This window comes from Dreissena polymorpha, chromosome 5 (assembly GCF_020536995.1).
Source record: "Dreissena polymorpha isolate Duluth1 chromosome 5, UMN_Dpol_1.0, whole genome shotgun sequence".
Lineage (NCBI taxonomy): Eukaryota > Metazoa > Mollusca > Bivalvia > Myida > Dreissenidae > Dreissena > Dreissena polymorpha.
Genome location: NC_068359.1, coordinates 11,035,316 through 11,053,792, shown reverse-complemented (window position 1 = coordinate 11,053,792; position 18,477 = coordinate 11,035,316). Strand labels below are relative to the sequence as shown.

At 35.2% G+C, this 18,477-nt stretch overlaps 1 protein-coding gene across 3 annotated transcripts; it reads right to left on the bottom strand.

Moving 5' to 3' along the window:
• Positions 1-282: 282 nt before the first annotated feature.
• LOC127882379 (uncharacterized) lies at positions 283-18,082 on the bottom strand. 3 transcript variants are annotated; one of them, XM_052430978.1, is made up of 15 exons: positions 17,957-18,082; positions 17,368-17,706; positions 16,030-16,164; positions 15,384-15,488; positions 14,976-15,083; positions 14,565-14,708; positions 14,311-14,332; positions 13,304-13,395; positions 13,017-13,038; positions 6,435-6,532; positions 5,717-5,759; positions 4,927-5,165; positions 2,680-2,704; positions 2,418-2,494; positions 284-1,252 (listed from the first exon to the last, which is right to left on the bottom strand). In XM_052430978.1, exons 1-15 carry the CDS (start codon positions 18,018-18,020, stop codon positions 1,221-1,223), a joined length of 1,545 nt encoding a protein of 514 aa, XP_052286938.1. In that variant the 5' UTR covers positions 18,021-18,082; the 3' UTR covers positions 284-1,220. The 3 variants fall into 3 exon arrangements, with proteins under 3 accessions (XP_052286940.1, XP_052286938.1, XP_052286939.1); XM_052430980.1 differs by lacking the exon at positions 17,368-17,706 and having other exon boundaries at positions 283-1,252; positions 17,957-18,021; XM_052430979.1 differs by lacking the exons at positions 2,418-2,494; positions 2,680-2,704.
• Between the last annotated feature and the right edge of the window lie 395 nt (positions 18,083-18,477).

The following is an 18,477-nucleotide window of genomic DNA, read 5'->3' as shown; positions in this document are numbered from 1 at the left end:
ATAATTAAAAATCTACTTTTTAATATCTAGTTGTTTGTGTTTGCCTATTTCAAGCTCGTTATCGAGTGGCAGGGTCCGCATGACGCTTCAGCTTTCTGTTAAAACTAACAAAAAGTCGTTTGAATCTACGTACACATTGACATTAAACTTTAAATATGACAATATGAATGAAGTGACAATATGAATGCCGAAACATAGCTTTAAAGGCGATCAACGTCAACAAATCTACAAAAAAGGATTAGCAAGAAGCAAACAAGAAACCGCTTAAACTTTTTTATTTCATTTCATTTATGTTTTAATTCTGAATTAATTTTTAGTTTCTTTAGTTATTGGCATTGCTTTACATATGCCATATGTATATATATATATATATATATATATACACACACACACACACACATGTTTTCAACAACGTTTGAAGAATTTATATTTTAAGGTTGTAGTAATTTCACTATTAAAAGTTTAAGAGAGTAAAGGATCTGCTTGTTAGTACAATTGAACAAAACGAATACTTAACTTCAAAATGATGCCTTTTTATAATCTCCAAACTTCATTCCTGACACATGTTCAACCAATTTTTCAACTTATCTTATAAATTATCATTTAAACCAATTACGTGTCCAGACACTTACCAATTTTGCATTTTATAATACACACAATAATTGTTTTTACAAAAAAATGGAATTTTTAAACTTTTAACATCAATAATGACGTTTAACGAAAAATCCAGAGACCCAATCGGAAAAACATTATAATACTAATTTAAAATGTATCCATGCACGCTTGTCTAAAATTGAATTATTGTAAATATTTTACAAAGATTGTTGCATAACATATTGATACACGCATACGTGTTTTATTAGCAAATCGGTTTCGAAACGAAACGTTTGGCATCGCTGATGGGATACAAATGCATTTGAAATGTATTGGTTCTTTTGTCCATAGCGTACGAGACATAAATGCTTCAAACACGTTTCTGAAACCAGCGTCATGCGACTTTTCCTCCAACGAGACGGTATTTACAAGCAATATTTAAGCAATACATGATTAAGTGTACACACATTCTAATCAATATTTACAAACCATATACATGTACACACAATGTCACAATTGTCTTCTACAATAATGTATATGTTGCATTTAAATTAAGTGTGTTTACAAACAATCAAAACTACTCATCTATATATTTGACATTTTCTTCTGAACATACGGCTTCTATCTCACGATCTGTTTTCAGTCGCCTTATCAGCAGCTAAAATACAGAAGTACACAAATACAAAACAAGCTAGCAACAACTTTAGATTGATTTGATGTTATACGTTCCGTTGCAAATAAAAACCGTTTTAATTTAAGTTGTATCTACACGTTTATGTAAAAAATCAAGTTTTGACAAACAATAAAAACGCGATATTTAAATGAAATGCTCCTTAGGCAAATGGTACGTAAAGAATTGAAATAATTCAACACAATGTTTCGCGCTTACAAGGTCTAAATATGTACAAAACATTGTACATGTAGGATAGATCTTCTTCTATATTATTATCATTAGTATTTTACTATTTTTTGTAAAAAAGTATCAACGCAAATCTTGGGACTAAATGGCAAAACTACCTCAACCTTCTGCTAGCCATACATCTTCTCTTAGTTTGTTTATTGAACAAACCTGTACTCAAGTTTGTAACAATAACACAGTTAGCTTCAACGATGAGTATTTGTGCGAGTAAATTCTGAATTAAAAGATGTTGAATTATCGAATGTAGTCATTCCATATGTTCAAAACGTATTTTTCTATAACTGTTTTTTTATACAAGATCCAAAACACAGAAACGCTTCATATTTTTATAATAATTTTGTCCTTAATATCCACATTGAGAAGTCTTTGAATTTACGCAAAGCTTTATAACGTAATCAATCAACATCATCATGCGAACGTGAAGTGTGGCGTTTTATTTTGTATTTAAGTTGGGTGAATCCTATATTGGGTCTCGTATATTCGCTCGATAATCTTTGGTAACGATTAATTCTTAAATATGTCCTTAATTGAAGTTAATCATTATATGTTATTGTTTTACAACCATAAAATAACGACCCAATCCTTAATATTTAATCCACGCATTCCTTAAAGAGTAGCACATCACATTATGTACATGTAGGGTCGTAAACAGATTAAGGGTCTTAACAAGATGCAGTTTTTACGGCCCTTAAGTTTTCTTATGATTTTTTTTTTGGTAGGAAAAAGTATTTTACAACCATACTTTTACATATAATTTGTGCATACAAACTTAATTTAGAAAACTCTTTTAGCAATGGACAATTGGGTGAAATATAGCCTGATTCGCACTTCTGATGCCTAATGTCCTTATAAACTTCCCTTTTTTGAGCAAGAATTACAAATTTGCGAATATTGTTATAACTACCTTTCTTGTTTTTCTTGTTTATCTTGCTATAAGGAGGAACCACTAAGGAGGGAAAGTCTGGAGGGGACGGGACTGTTCTGTAATATAAACATCTACTACCGTCACAATCGATCAAATTTAAAAGCGCCAAAATATGCCGATATAAATATATATTAGCTATATTTCACTGTTGAAAACCATGCTGCGAATGCTTTTCTATGTAACGACCCCTTCAGTATATGCGGGTTCAAATTTATTAATGCAATACTTTGTTGATACTTGCCTATCCCAATCAACTGCCTCGCTACCTGCAATATAACACATGTTTAGCTATAATTACCTGTTTTGCCACATAATATTATGTGTGGTGCTTGAAATAATTGTTAATAGAAATTAAACCAATCTATCTTTCTACGCAATATATATTTTATATTAATATTATATATATATATATATATATATATATATATATATATATATATATATATATATATATATATATATATATATATAGTGTATTATATATATATATCAATATTCGCAAATTTGTAATTCTTGCTCAAAAAAGGGCAGTTTATAATTACAACTATGGCTTCAGGTTTGTAAAATAAATGTTCATGTAACTGTCCCTTCTGTGTATGTAAACTGTTGCAACGTTGGAAGATGTGTTGCGGTAAAAGTGTGGGGTATATAACTGTGAATGAATCATCTTTTTGGGGGGATGGGGATTTCACAGTACGTCTGCTTTATTCTGCATCGTAGCTAGGCGCACACGCCGTAGTCTGCAATAGGAATATATATGTCTGTTTGTATGTCTGTGTATCTGGTTGTTCACGCATATCTTTCTCCATATATACAATAATCGACTGTGAACGAGTATCTATTAATAGATCCCGGAAAACGGAAATAACGTTGTTGTGAAATATAATTATCCCCCTTGAAACCTAAAAATACTCATTATTTCACTGTATCTTCTAGAGCCAACTTATTTCCGCTGTGTCTCTAACATAGTGTTAGGGTAGTTTTGAATCCTGATCGGATGCCCAAATACAGCTATGGTTTCATGTTTGTAAAATAAATGTGCATGTAACTGTCCCTTCTGTGTATGTAAACTGTTGCAACGCTGGAGGATGTGTTGCGGTAAAAGTGTAGGGTATATTACTGTGAATGAATCATCTTTCTTGGGGGATGGGGAATTCACAGTATGTCTGCTTCATTCTCCATCGTAGCTAGGCGCACACGCCGTAGTCTCCAATAGGAATATGTATGTCTGTTTATATATATATGTATATATATATATATATATATATATATATATATATATATATAACAACATGATTTTCGTCGAGTGATTCATTATGGTTAAAGAAATATGTTACATGATGACACATCCATCACTGGAAATAATTAAAGTAGTCATTGTTGATGTCAAAGTTCTACAGTCGATTGGTGTATAGCGGATTTTAGTGAGTAACGGATAGGTTGAATGTTTTTTGCAAAATACTTTTATTTATGTTAAGATTTATAGTTTTTTATGAATTGAATACAAAAAGCCTATAATTGTTAAGTCGACAATTGCTTTGTTGACGTGTGTCAATGTTTACAACTGTTATTTTTGTCGAAAGCAAAACAAGGTCACGTTATGTACGCACCGTTTTTGTGACGACAGGGAAAGTGCAGACGAATAGTTTCTTGAATATTGCAGATTTTGTTTGGTAAACATAATGTTCATTGATGTAATAATTTAGTAGTATGTGTCCTTCACAAAAGTAAGAATGCTCAGAAACCAAATTGATGCGTACCATATAAAATGAGCATGAAAGCTGCAACTCGGGATTTAGTGAATAACGGACATGTGGTGAACCATATTCAGGAATGTGGGGATTGTCTCAAAATAAATATAAACTCAATTGAAGTTGTTCAATAAACATGTTGTTAGCGTGTGACAATGATATTAATTAGTGAAAGCATCATTTTAAATGAAAAATAATTACATTATAATGAAAAAACGATTTCTCTGAAAACATATTTTTCACTATCAAATCTATATATATAACAAGGTATTCAATTCAAAATGACCTGAATATAGGGTGCATCGCTATGAACAGCCATTACTTCATCAATTGTGCAGCGATTTCCATGAACTTGGTCTAATAAAACGCAGAAATGAATTTCCTTTCTGGAAATGTACATATATTGCAATTATTGTTTACAAATACTATGTCAAAATTTCAAGAAATAACACGATACACATGTAATCCGATAAAGACCTAAGCGATCCGATAATGGCTGAATCAGTGTACCATGAAATTCGCGCTGTAAACAAATAATACGTTTTCGGAAATTTAAAACCGCTGGCATGTTTCAATGGGAAAGACATGTGTCTATCTATGTTTAGTGATTTAATTACTGAATGCATGGCCATTACGTTAAAATGAGACTCGAAGTCCTTAGCTATTCCTTATACACCAATCGACTGTATTATTAAAATTAGTAGTAAAATCGCAAAAAAGGATTAGATCATTATTACCTATTTTATCCCTCTTGTCCACAACTGAATATAGGGGGTCTGCTCTGTTGACATCCAAGGCATTGACCAAGGTGACATTTAAACGATTTTGCGTTTTCTTGTTCACCGTTGAGTACATGGGATCTACATTTTTTGCTAGCGAATAAAGTTCAGCATCATGGTTTAAAACTGAGAGGACTGTTTTGTCCTCGAACTCGCCATAGCATCTGTACTGTAGATCGCCGGATATTTTCTTCTCGCTGTAAAATAACGTTTCTGTTTACCAAGTTGATGCATGCATGCAAAAAACGCATACCTTTATATAATTTCCTATTGCTTATCATGAAAATGTTAAGTTTTAACATTGGAAGTAAATGTATCAAACACATTAAACAGTTAAATAGAAAATGTCCGGTTATTTTGAATATTCAACTGACACTATTGTTACCTATTTTGGACTTAACAGGGTTAACTAAAGGAAGAGTTAACAACTTATGAGATTAACTCTTAAACTGACATCATGGCATTATGAATCCCACACATATTTATAGGAACAACTAGTTTAAATGTGTAAACATGTTAAAAATGTGTTAATTGCAGAAACAAATCGAATGATATATAAGGTTCTCGGAAATCCAAAATCGAGGTTCCATTAAAAACATTAATACTTGATATAGGTGTTTTTTCATTGAGAGGCGTATATAGATTTTGTTTCAAGTAAAAGTCATTAGACTGGACTCTAACCTGACAATTACGTTTGTGCCAAAATAATTTATAACACTTTAAACTACATTACAGGAAGGAAACATACGATTTGACAAACCCATCTGCTGAAAATCCACAAGCGCCTCTATCTGCAATTGGAATACCATTTTATCCATATTGGTTACGCTTGAATTACGTACATGATGTTATAATTGTATATCATTTGACACTTTAAATTATGTAAAAATAATATTTGTTTCTTTAAATAAAAGGTTATGCGTTGTGATTTATTAAAACTACTGTTGAAGGCAATGCCAGGAACATGCATAGCATTAAAGGTAAAACACTTTTAAAAAAGCTGACGTGCGTGATCGATAGGTTTTATTTAAATAAGTTTTATAATAAGTTAATTAGTTTATTAATACAGTTACATTCACACATTTCAAAACGAAACTTAAATATGCAATTGATAGCAAAGATAGTTATTAACTAGCCTGTATCGGCAAAAACGCGGAGTCCTACGATGTATTAAATTTTAATTGATATGTAATGGAAATGTTTGTGTTTCTTATATGCGTTACGAGATGTAACTGTCTCACGAATTATAATTTAGCCTAGTTTTCAAACTATTATACATATGTCAGTACTGTTTTACGACTTCAATATGTGTTGAACATTTTCTCGAAAAGGTTTTTTTAATGTTGCAAAAAATAAAACAAACGTTTTATAATAACTCCTTACACGTATACGAATAAAGAATGAATAACACATTTAAATAATTTCATCAACTTAAAAAGGTATATATTGTGAAATTATGTATTTACCTGTACAATTGGGTGGACGTTGTTTGACGCTACTGTACAATGGGTCATCATCAAGAGGGATGTATATGCTGATGTCTTTGTTTACATTATCAGGACCGCTGCTCAGTGGAAAATAAATATATATTTAAGCAAAAACATATATAACATTGTCGGGAATTCATAATGTTGACGTTTATCAGCTAACATGCACGCGACGTTATGTATACTATTGACGTCACTTCTTATGTTATATATATACAAGTTCATATCAACGTTTATTAAAAGGTCGAACCTAGCGCACGATTCCGTAGTTTATTAACACTATACGATCATACGCAACATTTTGGTGCCGTGACTAAAAGTAAAATGCAATTCAACAAACTCATTTCGTTGCGTGCAGCTAAGCGTCGAATAATAACGAAACTATTTTAGAAATTCGAAGAAATTTCCTCAACCTCCGAGTCGCAGAAACTACTGGACATCATTCAAGAGAAAACACTTACGATCAGAGGATTGAATGAAAAGATCATCAACCATGCAGACCTCGGAGATATAGAAACTGAACTTTTCGACAGTGAGGAGTATTCCATTGAACTTGAAATGATTACACACATATATCAAGAAAAAATAAAGACATTAAGTGAGACAGCAGTTGAACAACGAGATGAAAATCAAAATCATTTCATGACGGGCGAAGTACGGCATTTAACGCAACCGGAAGAGGAATCTTCTCTAGAACGTGTTCCAACCCAAACATCTAATAGAGCGAATCACGTTACTGCGTCTACAAAACTCCCGAAACTGACATTGCTTACTTTCAGTGGTAACATAAGCGAGTGGCAAACATTTTGGGACTCATTTGACTCAGCTGTGCACCAGAACCCAATACTCACGGATGTACAGAAGTTTTCGTATCTTCGATCTTTAATTGAAGGGAGCGCAGCTATGGCGATCGGTGGATTTCCGTTGACAGGCAGAAACTACCAGAATGCGATCGAACTATTGCGAGACGCTACGGGCAGACCCACAACATCATTGATAACTTCATGACATTATTATTAGAACTTTCGGCACCCCGCAATTCCGTACATAGTCTTCGTGAATTTCATGAAAAAATGGAAACCTATATCCGGGGTCTAGAGTCATTGGTACAGTCACAAGATTCGTTTGGAGATCTACTTGTTCCAATCATTATGAAGAAGCTCCCACCGGATGTGCGACGCAACCTTATCAGGAACCACGGAGATGACAAGTGGCAGCTTCAGGAGCTACGTGTGGCCATCGGGCGGGAAATCAGAATCATGGACGCCGGCTATAGCAACGATCAAGACTTTCATCTCCCGACTGCCTCATTCCTCACAGCTTCAAAAAGGGAGGTAAGCCGTCCCATGAAAAGTAATGTCAAACCGCTGATATGTCCATTTTGTAGTAAATATCCTTAACCCCAGGTGTGCAAAAAGATTATAGACATTAACCAGAGAATTGACATTGAGAAAAGGAAACGCTTGTGTTTCAATTGCCTGAACCACCATTAATTGTCCGACTGCAAATCTAAATTTCGATGTCGTCATTGTAAAGGTAAACACCACAGCAGCATTTGCACAAAGAAGACGAGACCCGCTTCGTCCATGATCCCGGAAGCCATTCCCTTCAAGTCGGCTATGACCAACAGTGTACTCTTACACACCGCCTCCCATGATAGAACAAACGTTTTATTGAAGACTGCTGTAGACGAAGTTCTATCTAAAAGTCATAGTTCTTCCGCCAACATTTTACTTGACGAGGGTGCACAGCGATCCTTTATTACAGAGGACCTCGCGAGGGTTCTACATCTTCCTGTTACCGGATATGATACAATTTGTCTGGCTTCGTTTGGTGGAAATTCACAAGAGGGTTCGTTCCATACCTACAAGCGAGATTTACCTGAAAAGCGAGACGAGGGATTTGATTAAACTGGAAGTTCTTGTAGTGCCAACGATAGCAGTGCCATTACAGAACATACCCACCGAAATACGTCCTTTGGAGTATCTAAGAGGTCTGAAATTAGCCCATCCGCTCACAGAACACAACAAAAATCTGTTTGAAATTCGCTTCTGGTTGGTGCGGATTATTATTGGAATACAGTTGAAGACCGAGTTATCAGAGGCAACGGACCAACAGCGGTGAAATCGAAGATTGGTTATTTGTTGTCGGGACCACTTCCGGTATCAGGACGTCGATCCACTGACCTACACATGATGAATGTCATCAGCGCTCCACCAAGTACATTTGAAATGGAGAAATTTTGGAAGCTTGAGTCTATGGGAATATCTTCAGAATCAACAGACGGTACTTCCGGTAACCTTCAAGAATACATGAGCAACAACATTTCATTCGAAGATGGTCGGTATGTGGCAAAATTACCATGAAGAGATTACCACCCAACTCTACCAACCAACTATTATATATGCAAGAGACGGACAGAGGATACCATACGCAGATTATCTCAAGAACCGGAGGTGTTAAAGACGTATGAAGAGATTATCGCCGATCAGCTTAAAGGAGGTGTCATTGAGAAAGTAGACCAACAAGAAGACGTACAAACAGTGCATTACATTCCACATAATGGAGTGAAAAAGGACTCGGTAACTACACAAGCCTCAACGATTGCCTCATGTCCGCCCCACCTGAAATAAATGACCTAACGGGGATTCTTCTACGGTTTAGGTTGCACAAATTTGCGTTAGCCACTGATATTGAGAAAGCATTTTTACAAATTGGTATTCATGAATTAGACAGAGACGTCACGCGCTTCCTGTGGTTGAGTGACCCGAGTGACTCATGCAGTCCACTGATCACATATAGATTCAGGACTGTTCTGTTTGGTGCAACATGCTCGCCATTCATTTTAGGTGCCACAATTCGCAAGCATCTTGAACTAAACAGTAGCGAATGGGTGACCGATTATTTAAAAAGAGATTTATACGTTCACAACGTGTTATCAAGTTTCTCTTATGAACATGATCTACTTCAGTGTTATTCAATTTCGAGAAAACTAATGTCAGCGGCAGGTTTCAATCTACGTGCTTGGAACTCAAATAATGAGAAACTTCGTGCTAAGGCATCTGAAGAGAAATTGCAAGACACGGACACTTGCACAAAAATTATTGGAATGCAATGGATTTGTAAAGAAGATACATTGGCGTTTGCGGAAAGACATATAGAAACAAAATGTGTGATTACCAAACGTGCAATATTACAACAAATCTCACGAGTATTTGATCTGCTAGGATTACTGAGTCATATTTCAGTAAGGACGACGATCATTCTTCAAGAATTGTGGCAACAGATTTTCGATTGGGACAGCCCATTACCAATGGATGTACAAGAAAAATGGCGTGATGTTGCGTCGGACCTGAACTCTTCAGTCAAAATCAATTTCCGACGTAGCTACTTCCATGGCAACCATGACGTCATTGCTGAAACAAAACTTAACATAGTCGGTGATGCAAGCATGTCGTTATACGGCGCGGTAGCATACATTTCCAGGGGTTTCGAGACCACGCTGATGATTACAAAAAAAATCGCGTCGCTAAATTGAAAAAATTAACCATGCCGAGATTGGAATTGATGGCGGCAGTGACAGGTGCCCGTCTGTGCCAACATATTATACAACAGACAGGCCTCTCCGATGTGTACCTGTGGTCTGATAGCCAGATCGTTTTGCACTGGCTAGTATCAAATAAAACGCTACCACGATTTGTTCAGAACAGACTGACAGAAATAGAAAGTTTGATTCAGAACCGAGGTATTGCCCGATTCATGAAAATCCCGCCGATTATTGTTACGAGGGTTATCAGCATCACAACTCCAATTGAGTGAGCTGTGGTTCAAAGGACCGACATGGCTTACTACACCCGATGCTTGGTCGGAGTGGCAACAGACGAGTGACATTGTTACTGTGGCAAGAGTAACGGCAACAAATAATTCGCAAAAAATTATTGACATGAAAAGATTCAGTTCATTTCAGAAACTGATCAGAGTGACTGCCTATGTTATGCGATGTATTCATTATGGTCGCAATGGACGAAAACCAGCAGACATAAAGCTAACCATTCGAGAATTGACAGAAACTGAAACAGTATGTATTCGAACCTGTCAGATGACATCGTATCCTGAAGCAATACAGTGTTTAAAAGATAACAAGAAGGTATCGCCGCTTGTTAAACAGCTTAAGCTTTTCATGAAGGACAATGTGATTCGTTGTGGTGGACTCATTCATAATGCAGCCTTAGAAGAAGAGACGAAACATCCGATTTTGCTGTCGGCAAAGCATGCATTCACGCACCTGATAGTCAAGGACGCCCATGAGAGGTTACACCATGCCGGACCCAGCTCAACTAAAACACTTTTGAGAGGAAAATACTGGATACCAGCTATACGTCATGCGTTCGTTCGGTATTACGAAAGTGTGTGATCTGCAGAAAGGTTTCTGGTAGACCATACAAAGCACCAAACCCTCCTCCGTTATCGATGACAAGAGTGTCAGACGTAGCCCCGTTCACGTATACAGGTGTTGACTATTCCGGAGCTCTTAGTGTACGTGACACTAACGTGAACGACATGATAACATACATATGTCTGTTTACCTACGCCAGTAAGAGAGCCGTTCGTCTGGAAATGGTACCAGATCTGTCGGCGGAGTCATTCATGTTTGCATTTAGGCGCTTCTGTAGTCGCAAATCAACATAAAAAATGATGATGTCTGATAACGGCACGACATTCACGGCTGCTGCTAGACATTTGAATGATTTGTGTAAATATGCGGTGGTGCATAACGAATTCAACAACCGATTAATCGATTGGAAATTCATACCTACAAAAGCCCCTTGGTTTGGGGGTTGGTGGGAAAGAAAGATCGGTCTCACCAAAATGTATTAAAGAAGGTACTTAGTAAAGCGTACGTGGCATATTAAACACTACAGACTATTGTCACTTAAGCAGAAGCCGTTATCAACGACAGACCCCTTACTTACGACACTTCCCCCGAGCTTGGACAGCCGGAAACATTGACGCCTGCCCATCTTCTATATGGAAGACGAATAACGTCACTTCCTGTCGAGCCTACGACATTGCCAGCAGATACTCGCATCACTCTTTCCTCGCCTGTGAAGCAAGGTGCTCGACGAGTGCAACACATACAGAAAGTCCGCGAAAGGGGTCGACGTGAATATCTGACGGCACTCAGAGAAAGAAGTCAATTACGGGAAAATAACAACCAGACGATATCCGTAGGCGACGTCGTACAGATTCAAGATGACTGCCCGAGGACGCAGTGGCTCTTTGCTGTTGTGGAGGAAATCGTGCCGGGCAATGACGGACTCGTTCATCGGCGAAAGTTTGAACAACAAATGGACTCACTCATCGACCGATTGTGAAACTTTATCCAATTGAAGAATGTGAAAACAATATCTAGAGACTGTTAATATAATGTGATAATAGAGACTTTATTTGAATATTGTGATTGGCAGAGACTTACGTTAATTTAATAATACTTGTTAAAAAATTATTTACACATACTTTCATGTTTTATTTTACTGTTGTTAGAATTTATATCATTTCGAAAACCGGGATATGTCGGGAATTCATAACGTTGACGTTTATCCGCTAACATTCACGCCACGTCATGTATACTATCGACGTCACTTCTTATGTTATATATATATACAAGTTCATATACACGTTTATTTAAAGGTCGAACCTAACGAACGATTCCGTAGTTTATTAACACTATACGATCATACGCAACACACATACTACAGGAATTAGTAGTAGTAGTAGCAGAAGTAGTAGTAAAAGTAGTCGTAGTAGAAGTAGTAGTAGTAGTAGTAGAAGTAGTAGTAGTAGTAGTAGTAGTAGTAGTAGTAGTAGTAGTAGTAGTTGTTGTTGTTGTTGTTGTTGTTGTTGTTGTTGAAGTTGTAGTAGCAGTAGTAGTAGAAGTAACAGTAGTAGTAGTAGTAGAAGTAGTAGTCGAAGTAGTAGTAGTTGTAGTAGTAGTAGTAGTAGAAGAAGTAGTAGTGGTAGTTATATTAGTAGTAAAAGAAGTAGTAGTCATAGTAGTAGAAGTCATAGAAGTAGTAGTAGTAGGAGTAGTAGTAGTAGTAGTAGTAGTAGTAGTAGTAGTAGTAGTAGTTGTAGTAGTAGAAGTAGTAGTAGTAGTAGAAGTAGTAGTAGTAGTAGTAGTAGTAGTAGTAGTGTTAGTACAAGTAAAAGTAGTAGTAGTACAAGTAGAAATAGTAGAACTACAAGTAGTAGTAGAAGAAGTAAAAGAAGAGGAAGTAGTAGTAGTAGTAGTAGTAGTAGTAGTAGTAGTAGTAGTAGTAGAAGTAGTAGTAATAGAAGAAGCAGTAGTAGTAGTAGTAGTAGTAGTAGTAGTAGTAGGAGTAGTAGTAGTACAAGCAGTAGTAGTACTAGAAGTAGTAGTAGTTGTTGTTGTTGTAGTAGCAATAACCCATATGTATATATTTGGTGAAGCGAAGGTACTTCTAAATTTATAAATTTAGCCCTTACAATGCCCTGTAACAAACGCTTAATCAAATACCACTTATAAATAAAAATAATTACCTTTTCATCATTGCTTCAGCACCTGCAAATGTATCGGAAAAAAGGTTTTTATACATTCAATGGTGCTCAAAGAATTCCCAAAATAGCACAAAATGCCACAAAACTCATTGTTTGGTCGTAAAATTGTTATAATATACTATAAGACGTCTCAAATCTATCCCATTGCGGCATACATGGTTTGTATGAAGTTGTTTAATGTGTATTAAACCATTGATTTTCGGTATTATAATGACCATCGATAATTTGTATATTCTTCGAATTTAAATAAATCAGTTTAATGTGTGTACCTTGACAGACTACAGCGGTGTCTTTTATAGTGCTGTACAATAAGTCGTCATCATTAAGTTCTGCAATATCTGGTTGTAAATCGTTGATACCACTGTTCAATGAAAAACACTATCCATTCACTGTATAATACTAGACCAGAGTCTCGTGAATTTGAGCGCCCGATATATTTTGAACCTCACCGATAAATGTCTTCTAAACTTGACATATACTTAAAGAAAATGTCATTTAGGAATTCACACTCCAAATACGGAATTCGATTATTCAAAATTTAGCTCGTCCTATACGAAATGTCACTGCTGATAGTCTTTCTCACAACTAAACAAGAGCTGTCTCCAGAGGATGACATATGACCCCGATAAACGCTTTGATAGAAATTATGAGCATTTTTCGAGACCTGAACGCATTTTTTGAAACCTTAACGCGGACCCTAAGGTCAAGGTCAAAGGGGTCGAAATTTGTGGGCGTATGGAAAGGCCTTTTCCATATACACATGTATAGCAAATATGAATGGTACATGTGAAGCGACATAGATGTTATGCGCACTTTTCGAAACCTAAACGCAAAGTGTGACGGACAGACAGACGGACGGACAAACGGACATACGGACAGACGGACGGACAGTGCAATCACTATATGCCCGCCTTCGGGGGCATAAAAAGCCAGAGTAATATGCCCATTTATTCCATAGTTTTACTAAGTATTTTTAAATAAGTTACTACAATACATAACGTCTTAATACATATTTATGGTATGCATGCTCAATTAGTTTAGTATTTGTTTTCCCTTTCCGAATGTGTTCCAGAGGATCAATGTAAAACTGAGATATGCAAATTCCATAGGATATCCAACACATAAAGGATGTTTTGTATTAAATAATTAGAACATTATGTTTTGCATGTAAAAGGGTAAACTTATTACAAAAGCCTTAGCATCAGCAACGGTGTAAGTAAGCATGGCAACGACATTTATGTTTTGTTCATGAACAATTGACAAAAAATAACATTACCATTGTTGTGTTGGATTTCGACCTGAAAAGGGTATATTCATATAAACACTGTTACTGTTTTATAACAGCATAAATATTAAATAATATCGTGTCAACAATACCAAAAGAGCAGCGTGCATACAAAAATTTACCTTTACCTTTAGTTAAAGTAATGTTCTTGTAAATTCAAATAACACCATTATAAAAATATGAAGCTGCTTTGCAGTAACATGTTACATGTAATGTGCGGTTTTAAGGATTTACTTTATACAAACCATCGATACAAAGTATGGCAACAGCTTCCTTTAAGGCAGAATGAGCATTCGAGCTGCCGGAATTATTCATGTCGGCAGGTATGTTTACATTTCCACCTGCGGTAGGGTTGTCGTTGGTGTTCACTTGACGGTCATCAACTTGACCTGTTGTATTCAGTTCACATTCAAGTCTTGTTTGTGTAAATGAGATATGTTAGCAAAATGAAAGCAACGTAATCGTCTAGGCATCTATGGGATTGTTGTATAGTGAAGTATGAACGTTTGTTATACACGTACAATTTCAAATAAAGAACGTAAAATGAGTATTACACTGTGTTTTATCGATTCATGACATAATTATACCTCTTCAATTTATGTATAACGTTTGGACCATAACTGTAATAATGTGAAAATGGATAAACGTGCACGTACAATTATCCCGTTTCAAGCCGGAGAGCAATTTCTTTCGATAAATGAACAAAACGAGTCCGATGTCGAACACAACAAACGGCCCAGCAATCAAAAGTGCCAACCTTGTCACTGAAATAAAACGTTATTAAACATGATTTAATTATCAATGCGTCACACAAACAACATTTATTCAATGCATATGATTTGTGAGTGTTCTGCATTTTAATTTGGAAACAGTTTTGAAAGATACATACATGTTTTAATCTGTTGACTAATGTTTTTGATACTTGATTGGTATCGTTTATAATACAGATTTAGTTTTTAGTTATTTAATAGAATAGCAACGTGCGGCAGATGGTGATGAGTCTGTTGATAGACAGTTGAAATATTTAATGAAGTGAAACACATATTAAAATTCCGTTTACTTACTTTCACGTTTCTTATCACTTTCCTCACGATTAAGTTCCGCCGTATTGTTTGTATTGCGTGCCGTGGTGATATTGGCGCTTTCCGTTGTGGTATTGTTTTCTTGACCTAAAAAGACACGTTAAACATATGAATATTGTACATGTCACGTTTAAATGTTAAAGAAATCATTCCTCCCTTTTACCGTTTAAACAAATATCGCGTGATTAATATTCACACAATTATATATTTCTATCCACGTTTAAGTACAATGACGTTCGTTTAAAATAATGATATATAAAAGATTAACACTATGAAGTATGTTTATAAATGGTATGGGTTGCGTCTAATTTTCTTTAGAAATGACAAGTGTATTAAATGTGCAATATATACACACATATAATATATATCTATCTATATATATCTATATATATCTATATAGATATATATATATATATATATATATATATATATATATATATATATATATATATATATATATATATATATATATATATCTATCTATATATATCTATATATATATATATATATATATATCTATATATATATATATATATATATATATATATATATATATATACATATATATATATATATATTTATTTATTTATTTATTTATATATGTATATATATTCTAAAGATGTCGTACTTTCCGCGTTAGTTTTCACATATACAACTTGTGAAACTGTTTCCGAAAGAACGGTTAAACTTGTAGTTTTCGTAAGTGTTGTTTCGTCCTTCGTAATGTGCTGAAGAGATGAGGTCGTTGTACACTCAATGGTTTCTAAAATGCGTATATTTTGTTATGATAATCTTAAGCCATTCTTATGCCAGAGCTCATACTTGACCCAAAGTTAATTGTAACACATGTAGTTATATATATTTAATCTAACAACATCACAAACCTTATGCAATATAATTTAAAAGCGATAAAAGAGCATATATTACATAAATTAAATGAAAACTGTGATAGCAAGAGAAAAAAAACACTTATGATATCATTTGTCTATTTATTTAGACAAGTGACCACTTGACAAACAACGTTTCCTACCACACAAAGCAATAGCCACAAAACACTCAACAAAGTTACGAAAAAAACGAAACAACAAGAGCATAAAAAACAACACCTCTGTGTAGGTCTTACAGAACGTTATACTTGCTCCAATAGGCAAATAGAACCTTCATATTTCGACAGTGTGTATGCAGAAACTCTCGCATAGGCACATGGTATTAATTGAAAAAGTACACATATTAGCAGGTTGTTTGGGAAAACGATGCATCAAAGATGTGGTTATTGATAAACTTTCAGACATTTAGTTTAAGGATCCAAAAGCATTTGACTCTCACATGCAGAAGATTGTGCAACCAAATGGTCATGGATCGTTACAAATAATAATTCTGTTTCTTGACCGCAGCGTCTTGTCAAAGCAAGTAGAGTCATTTTCAATGAAACATCTTTTGGATTAAATAATGCCTTAGCAAATATGCAATTCCCCAGTTAGAACTATTGATATAATTGAATAAATTAAACAACTCATAACAGCCCTGCTATAAACAAGGCTTCGCCAGTGTCGTGCACGAAGTGCGACACCATTTACCAAAAGTATGTGTGCGTAGACAGTGCACTGATCCAATCCATCCGTGACAATGCTGAAGCAGAAAACAATTGCTGAGCTGAAGATCGACAGTCGAAACTTTCAGATAACCTTATATACTCCTCAAAACAGATGAGGGCGTGAATTAAACTGTTTTGTTCTGCCTGACCAAACTGCCTTTTCATGGCGAGGGAATATTTACAAATATGATTTAAATCAATTTCGAGTCATTTTCTTGGAACGAATAATCAAAAACATTACATTCATTTGCTGCTTCAAATGCACGTAAATAACAATTATCATATGTATTTTTTCTCTGTTATAAATTTTGTCCTTACGTAATACATGATGTTTATATTTATATTCATATTGCATATGGCTAGTAAGCTTACCTTGAATGGGAACTGTTACTGTTACGCTAAAATGTGAATCTCTGTTAATGAATTTACTACACTGCCATTGGTCACCAGACTTCATAATCATGTAAGCGGATATTTTGCATATGACACTATGGTCTTCGTTGCACGAACACTGAGTATCAGCAGTTTGAAGGGTAGTTAAACTACATTCTCGTTCACTTGAAACAATTTTTCCGATATTTTGCTTATTCTCTGAACTACCTCGGATCCTGTAAAATGTCCAAATTCCATAGCTCCCATCGCTCATATTACACATTACTTCAATGGTTGATCTGCACAATAGTCTTACGTTGACCAGCGGTTTATCGGACTCTGAAACGTGTTGTTATTGCTATTGTATCATTTGAAACAAAACAAATTTGAGATGAAAATAAAAAAGCGTGTTGAGAGTGATATTCACATCTAAATTGTTTATAGCAACTTAGTATCACTTAAAGCCCCAGTTCTTTTTCTATTCACTTCACCATAATTTTTATTATATTATTTATCGATCATATTTATTATTTGTGTGTTGATCCCATTTTCGTTTATGATGCAGATTTAAGGAGAACGTAAGACTTACTTGCAACGGCTGCTACAATTAAAGTGAATGCGCACATCCAAAACAACCCGTTCATGACCGCCATATTGAAGATTTAAATGTGAAATCATATGAAAGCGGATTTGTCCAAGTCGAAGAGCAATTAAAAAAAAGAAAAACTATACTTATTTTTTCTTAATTGTTCGTTGAAACTGGAAACACATCTTAAACAATATAAGAGGGAAGTTTATTGTCACAGATCTGTTGCAAATTCACTGGTGAGTTGTTGAGAGTATGCACGTGCAGGAATATATATAGTATTCTCATCGCCCGACCTTCCGTCCGTCGTTCCGTTTGTAAATCGTTCCCGCGTCATCTGCGGGGATAATTAAAATTATTGAAAGAATTCAATTGAAACTGCATATCATTGCAGAGAGATTTAACGTTAAAAGGATACGCACAATACAAGAATCATAACTTCATACTCATGTTTTCAGAAGTTATTGCGTTTAGCCATTTTTGTGCGACGAATATCTTCCCTAATGTTGCAATTACTCAAAGAA